Source organism: Mus caroli, chromosome 18 (genome assembly GCF_900094665.2).
Source record: "Mus caroli chromosome 18, CAROLI_EIJ_v1.1, whole genome shotgun sequence".
Taxonomy (NCBI): Eukaryota; Metazoa; Chordata; class Mammalia; order Rodentia; family Muridae; genus Mus; species Mus caroli.
The window spans coordinates 20548913-20556645 of record NC_034587.1 but is presented as its reverse complement, the minus strand read 5'-3'; the positions used below and the strand labels follow the sequence as shown (position 1 = coordinate 20556645).

General features: G+C 38.3%; 1 protein-coding gene across 16 annotated transcripts in view; it reads right to left on the bottom strand.

Annotated features, from left to right (window-relative positions):
- Positions 1-7733, bottom strand: part of Dtna (dystrobrevin alpha) — a 342602-nt gene that overhangs the window by 111082 nt on the left and 223787 nt on the right. For all 16 annotated transcript variants that reach the window (XM_021151027.2, XM_029471848.1, XM_029471844.1 and 13 more), the window contains one exon: positions 4263-4343. In XM_021151027.2, coding sequence (XP_021006686.1) covers positions 4263-4343 — 81 coding nt within the window. The remainder of the gene's footprint in view (positions 1-4262; positions 4344-7733) is intronic.

Here is a 7733-nt window from a genome sequence, read left to right as displayed (position 1 = left end):
AGAGAGAGAGAGAGAGAGAGAGAGAGAGAGAGAAAGACAGAGGGAGAAAGACAGAGGGAGAGAGATAGAGACAGAGAATTTTCCCACAATATTTTATTTTTATTGATAAAACGAAGCATATAATGAATGAGTATAATTTTTCTCTAGTTAATGACTTCTAATGGGGATTAAATTTGCAGGAACAATAATTTACTTAATAGCGTCTACATAATACTGTTTCCTGTTACCAAATAATTCTTGGTCTATACAAAGATTTGCTAGCCTGCCTTTAAGTCTTTTCCACAGCACTGGGAGTCCGTATTCTCAGCATCTACCAAGTATCAAAGGAGATGGCCTCAGCATCTGTAATGGGAATCTGTGCTCTGTGTGCGTAGGATGGGTAATTAACTAACATGCGTAGTCTTTGACTTCAGAAAATAAAAAAATCCATACATTCCTGCTGTATTCAGGTAATTTTCCCTCTGTGGAATGATTTCATAAGAGCCAATTTTATATACATTTCTTCTATGATGTAGGCTTTAAATTTAGTTTTGCTAATATGCAGAATAAATTTTACCTCTAAGGAGTTTCTGCACCTAAAAATAAACATCATGTGCTTTGTTACAGTCCACTGATTTCCATGAAATAAATGCCATAATGAGCTGTCCTGTGCACGACCTGATTGTACCTGTCTCCCCTCCTCTGACTACATGTGGAAACTTAATCTCCAATTCAGCAGCAGAAGGAGGTAGGATCTTTAGGAAAGTGATTAAGTCCTCAAAGTGGAACCTCACAGTGGAGACTCAGGTCCTTATGAAAGAGGCTGTAGGTTATGACATCCCCCTCTCAGTCTCTTGAGGTCTCTTGAGAAGAAAGATGCCATCTAAAATTCAGAAATTGGGCTCATAGCAGACACCAGGTAAACTGGTGCCTTCATCATGAACTTCCCAGCCACTGTTGCTATGAAAAAATAAATTCATTTCTTTTGTTTACAAGCTACATATATGACGACATATTTGTTATAGTATCGAAGGCAGGCTGAGATATCTCAGTAAGTCTGGGTTAGCAGGTGCTAGGCTTCTGCTGCCGGGACACTCTCTCCTTTGCCCTCAACTGTAAGCAAGCTTGGAGTTGCTTTGTCTTAAAGATCAGTCCTGCCCTTTGCTTCACTTGCTCCAACACGTATCATCTTCTTTGTGGTCCTTGCTGCAAGTAGCAAACCTCTGTTCTTTCTCTTTGCTCCTGGAGGTGATCTGCATCTTTGTGCTCTTGAGAGACAAATCCACTGCATTCTGATTTTTATATTATGCTCTTTGTTGTGGAGTAAAACTCCATTACAAGGCACCACAATTCATCGTGTTGGCTTTTACTGTAGAGTAGAATTACCTTGCTCTAATGCAAGGACGTAAATTCAGCACTGGTGAATGTTGTTACTAAAATGATCATGCCCTTTGTCTACATTTCTAGAAGACTCCAACACCGATTAAGATAAGCCAAGATCAATTGGGTTAACATTTCACAAGTAACTCTGAACATTACACTGTTTCATCTATTGTTAGGAAAGAAATTGGAGCAAATGCAGCCACGCATTTGATGTTCTGAGCAACGTGGAAAGCGTATTTAAAGCTTACTACATCCCAGCTATGCTTGCTTTCCTTTCTGAGCTTTAACTTTTAGCTAGTTCTTTTGGACTGTGATTTTTTTTCCTCATTCTAAATATGCATGAAACCTATCAGGTACATTGTAAAGTACAAAATGGTTTTATTTTTTCTGTTTGCTTAATGCCAGTCCAGATTCTTCTTCAAGAAAGTCCCTCACATCAGGGCATGGTCTCTCCAGGACCCCCGGAGTATCATTTCTTACTATGGGCTTATGCACCTCTCAACAGTCCAGCTACCCAGGAGACTATAGGCAACTTTAAGGTCAGTCTCATGGTCAGTCACACTGTCTCTGTTTCCTGACCCATGGCCATACATGTTTACTGAGTTAAGAGGAAACTTGAAGGGATGTGTAAGGAGACACTAGGCAGCTTTGAGGTTCCTGGGTTCCCTATACATGGACTATTGGTGTCCCCTCTGCTTCTATTACTATTCCATACTATTTTCCAAGTAGGTTGGGACACAGTTTTGAATGCAGGATAAGGATTAGACTCAAGAAGAACTAGAAGAAAATTGAAATGTATAAGAATGAGAACAGGCTCTCAGATCAGGAGGACTACGGCCCACAGGATTCACCAGCTACAGTGCCAGCAGTGTGTGCATGTAGCAATGCTGGCTTTAGGGTTGCTGAGCACAAGGACTCTATTCCTCCCTCCACTCTCTTCTCTATCTTCTCTCCCACTTATGTTCTCACTCCTCTTAGCCATTTTGTGGAAGTCCCCACCTTTACTGAAAGGAGCCTACAGAAAGCTTGGCAAAGGTTTATGGGGGATGGAGCTCTCAGTCCATTTTTTCCTTTCCCCCATAATCTGAAAGGCCAGGTGCTGAAACAAGTCATAAGAATGTGGGAGAAATTTTCTCAATTTGGAGAGCCCTCATTTGTTCTATTTTGCAGTGAAGGGAACAGGAAGTTTTTCTCTTTGGAAGTTCTTTCCTTACCTCTTAACGGAACAGGGGTTACTGGCTTATTCATGCTTAAGAATATAAATGCAGCTATGTCTTCTTTTAAAAAGTCAGGTTAATTAATTATTGAAAACAGGGTCTCTGGTAGCCCACTATAGCCTCAAAATCACTATGTAGTTAACAATGACCTTGAATTCTTTTTCCTTCTGACCATGTACTATCTGCTTAATGTGGTGATGGGGACTTTATGTATGCTAAGCAAGCACCCTACCAACTAAAATCTATCTCCAGTCTTGGCCACAACACACACACACACACAGATCTTGGTCTATCGCTTAATACCCTTTAGGTAAGCACATTGAGAGACTGAGTCACTTCACCACCCAGTCCTAAACAACTGGATACAGAAGTCTGGGGTTTGGGGAGCTGCCCTGGAAAAATTCCTGTAGAGACTCTGGCAGGGTAGGCCTGGGAAAGTGGCTGGCTCTGCATTCACTAAGAGTCTAATTTCCATGTTAGAAATTCAACAACTATATGTATATTCTGTGTACAACATTATGGCTTAAAAAAACCAACCCTGTCCTTTACTAATTAGTAAATGGGACGTTATAAATTTTGAATCAGAATCAATTCTTTCAAAAGAACAGAAAAAATTGATACAAATGAATCATGAAGTAATATTTTTGCCAGAGAAAACAGCTGTGGCAGCATGAAGGAGCATGGCAACCCACGGGGAACAGTGAACTGTTCACGTGATTGGCCATTGCTTGCTGTGTGTAGTTTAAATTCTTTTTTTTTTTTTTTTTTTTTTTTTTTTTTTTTTTTGGATTTTGAGAACTGGGTTTCTCTGTGTCGCTATGGTTGTCCTGAAACTCACTCTGTAGACCAGGCTGGCCTTGAACTCAGAAATCCACCTGCCTCTGCCTCCCAAGTGCTAGCTTCCTGGGGTTTGTAAAGCTAGGTCTCTTTTGCCATTATTGCCCACAACTGTAATCAACACATTGATTATTTGGGCTGATTTTATAGCTTTAGAAAGACGCTTTAACATTTTCTCAATGTTTGCAAACACTGATAGTTATATGTGGACATACAGAGACCATTGTATGTATGATGGTTTTCAAAGTACTTGGATAGCATTTAAGATGCCCCAGGTAGAGAAGAGATAAAACACTCCACATAGAATTCAGAAATTTCTCTTGCTTCTAGATTTGTCAACCATTTATCTACCTGCCTATCATATATTTATATTCATATATATAACATTTGTATTTATTATTTACCTATTATCTATCAATCTTCTATCTGTACCTATATATACATATATTCATATATATTTATATCTATCCTTTCATCTATCTATCTATCTATCTATCTATCTATCTATCTATCTATCTATCTATCTATCTATCATCTATCTATCTATTTATATCAATATATCTATACATCTAAACTATATATCTATATCTAGAGAGAGAGATACCTATAGATATAGATCTGAAGAGGCTCATCCATTCTAAGACTTCCGTAGTTAAGACTAAATCAGCCCTCAGAGTTGCTTAGCAACTGTTTCTCTACCATTCATGACCACAGTTCCCCCTTTATTCTTGTGTAAGCATATGTTTATCAATCCTCGTAAGAAAACCTGGTTTGAATAAGCCCAGTTAAGAAGTGTAAATGATAGTACTCATACAGGTAATTAGCACAAACAAAAGGCACACTTACAATTGCATTTCTTCTGCACAAATCTCAGCTTGCATGCTGTTCTGTAGGTGGAGAGTCGGATGCGATCCAGATCTTGAGCCCCTAGTCAAGGGAAAAAGAATATACATATGGTATGCCATGTGTGTGGAAAGGAGCTTGTAATGTTTGTAAATAAAACAATTACAGATAGAATCCATATGCTTATTGGTACATTGGTTAGAATATAAATATTAGTTTAAGGCCCAGAAAGGTCTATCCAATATTCAGGATCCCAGGGAAGAGAGATCTGGTGTCTAAGTAGATTGCCAACCATGATCACGCACCAAGGAATACAGCCTCTGTCTGCTGAGTCTGTCATTTTCTAGAATGAGCTACTCAAGTTATGACTTGAGTAAGAGCAAGAATGTCTCAGAATTAATCACCGAATCAATGATATTTTCAATTCTTCGTTATTGTCATTAGAACATAGCTGTTAGAGCAAGTGCTTCAGGAAACCCCAGCATTTGCAAGGTCAGGATGATGATACATCAGCTATTTCACAGGATGGCTGTAAAGCAATTGAGGGTGTACTAGAGTGTACTCCTAATGCTCTCGTGGAGGCCATCCATATTCTCACTAATGTTATCTCGAAACCTGAGCAGAGCCTCCTTTCCCAAACCAGCTTCTCCTCCCATCCGTTCTAGCACTGTAAGAGCGACATGTCCCCTTGTTCTTTCTGCTGCTCTTACTCTACGCCTCCATGCAGGGGGACCTAGCTCTCTGCAAAGGCTTCCGAGTTGTGTACATACTTCTTGACTGATGATGCAAACCCTGACATTAAGGGGTGGTTGGGAAATGAGCAACAAAATAGCTTTGCAGCTACAACAGCGCACTGCTTCACACACCATGGGAGTGGTGCTATGGAACCATGTTGGATTTGGAGAACAGAAATTGTGGCATGCTACACAGTCTTTTTTTTTTTTTTTTTTTTTTTAGAAGTTTAGCTTCTCTAACCTAAAATATTATGAATTTAATTTAATTTTACTTGTGTGGCATTTTGTTGAATGTCTATCAATACTAACTGTTCTCCTTGTCTTTGTCCAAGTCATTATTAAAATCAATGACATAAGCAGGCCCACTAATAGAGTCCCTGTACCACTGGAGGTCAGTCTTCCTTCAAGGCTGACTGAACTATTAATTGTTGCCCTAGACATGACCATGACACTCTCTGTAAGTTTACTTAAACTGTGGCCCAGCTCATGTTGTCCAACATATGCACAACCTAAGAGCCTTTGCCAATACCTTGTTGAAATTAGGATTAATATTTATTTAATGGCATTTTCTGATTTAGCATTCTGGTGACCTTATTAAAGAAGGAAAATAGTTTATTTTTATTAAAATGTAGAATTTAGATAAACAATATAAGAAACAAGACAGCCTGTTCTCCTGTTGCATTATTTTTCTGGGGAGAATAATGCCTTTTTCATTATATTTCATTAGCTACTAATAGTATTTCTTTAAAAGTTACATCAGTGCTCTATAATCCTTAAAACCTGAAAATTCCGCTCATTTAAGTGACTTATCAGACTTGCTTCACACTAATATACAGTGGGAGACAAATAATCAAAGGCAATGATAGATATAATTTCTTCTATATTTGTATATATTTGAAATGTTTTATAATAAAAACTGTAAAATGCATATCCTCAAATCCCTCCTACCCATTTCACAGATCCATTCACAGTTATCAGTTGGAAGTCCTGTTTTCTTTTTAACTCATCTTTTCATGTTTTTTCTTCTCCATTCTTCTTTGCCTTCCTCTCACACATGTTATTAATTTTCTTTCTTTTTTCCCTATTCGTTCATCAAACCAACCCAAAACCAAACCAACCAACCAATCAGCCAACTAACCAACCAACGAACCAATCAGCCAGTCTTTAGTAGTTTTGATATTTGCTTTATTACACTAACTTTTTACATTGAAAGTTTCACACATTACACATGTGCTTGCTATTTATGTTTCAAAAGCTCATTATAAAATATTTTACTAAGAATGTTCTTAAAGTAGTAAACATTTTGTTCATTTAAAGTTTTCACTTAGAATGAAGATGAAACTATAAACTATGTGCTTGAACTATTTATTATTCCTGATGATTGACTGAATGAGCGTGTGCATGTGTGTGCATGAGTGTACATGTGTATTGTACACCCAAGAGAGCCAGAGGAGGAATGTGATAGTGTTATAATACAGTCGCCCCTTGAACCCCTATGTTCTTTGAGATGCTTACACCTATACTGTTGGACATGCCTTACTGATCCCTGAGCGCCTATCTTTTTAAAATAAACTCTAGCTCTGCTTCATGGATTACCCTGAAATTCCTTCCCTCTATATTGTCAAGGATCCTAGTTTTACCTGAGCAAAGTCCCTAAAAAGATGAAGGGATTTCTTAGTTGTCTGTGATTCCTTGTTGAGGGCTTAAGTCTTGTGGGCATTCACTGTCCATGTTGGCATGGCTATTGTTGTTCTTGCTCAGCTCAGGTTCAGGCAATCACATTGGTGAGACTTGGTGGGTGTAGCTTCTTACATCTTTCCCTGAGCTTCGGGGTCTAACAGTCTTTCTACCCTTCTTCCACAATGTCCTCTGGGACATAGGTGTGGGATTTTATCCATTTTGTAGATTTCTCCATTTGGACACTCCAGGGAAAAGCACACCAATTGGTTATCCAATACCAAATAGTCAGCCATGAAAATATACATACAAATAACATTGCACAGACTGAGCAGGTTATATTTAGGATTATATTATATATAATATAAATTTATTAAATGTAATATATTAATTAAACGTATATGCATGTAGCAACAATTAATGAAAAAGAGGCCATGAATTTGAAAGAGAACAAAGAGGGCAAGTGGGATGATTTTAAAGAAAGAAAGGGAAGTGAGAAGTGATGCAATTATATTATAATCTCAAAAATAAAAAGTAAGGACAAAAAAGATGAAGCAGATTCCTTAAGTTGCTGCTGCTGACAGTGATAGTGTAGACCTATCCCTCTGCTGCTGACTAGACCATGTAATCATTCCCAATGGGCCTGTGCTGCAGCCACCCAGGCTGAGCCAGCTCTCTAGTCTTTGTCAGACAGACTGGGACTGAAACTTTCCTTTCCTCTGCCTAACTTGAGAACTGTTTCTTCAGGCCTTTAGGCTTCAGAGCTTCCATTTTTTTCCTGAGTATTTAACTTTAGTTCAACTCTTTATTGTTACTCTTAACTGGGATTCCTTTCAGATGCAAATTTCTCAAACTCTTGTCAGTTTTACAACCCCAGAGTGTCTTTCAAAGGATCTTGGAGGTCAGCTTCAGGGAAAGTAAGGAATAGGACCTATTCCTATTTCTCAGTCTCCCTGGAAGGGCCACATTTTCTTCTTCTTCTTCTTCTTCTTCTTCTTCTTCTTCTTCTTCTTCTTCTTCTTCTTCTTCTTCTTCTTCTTCTTCTTCTTCTTCTTCTTCTTCT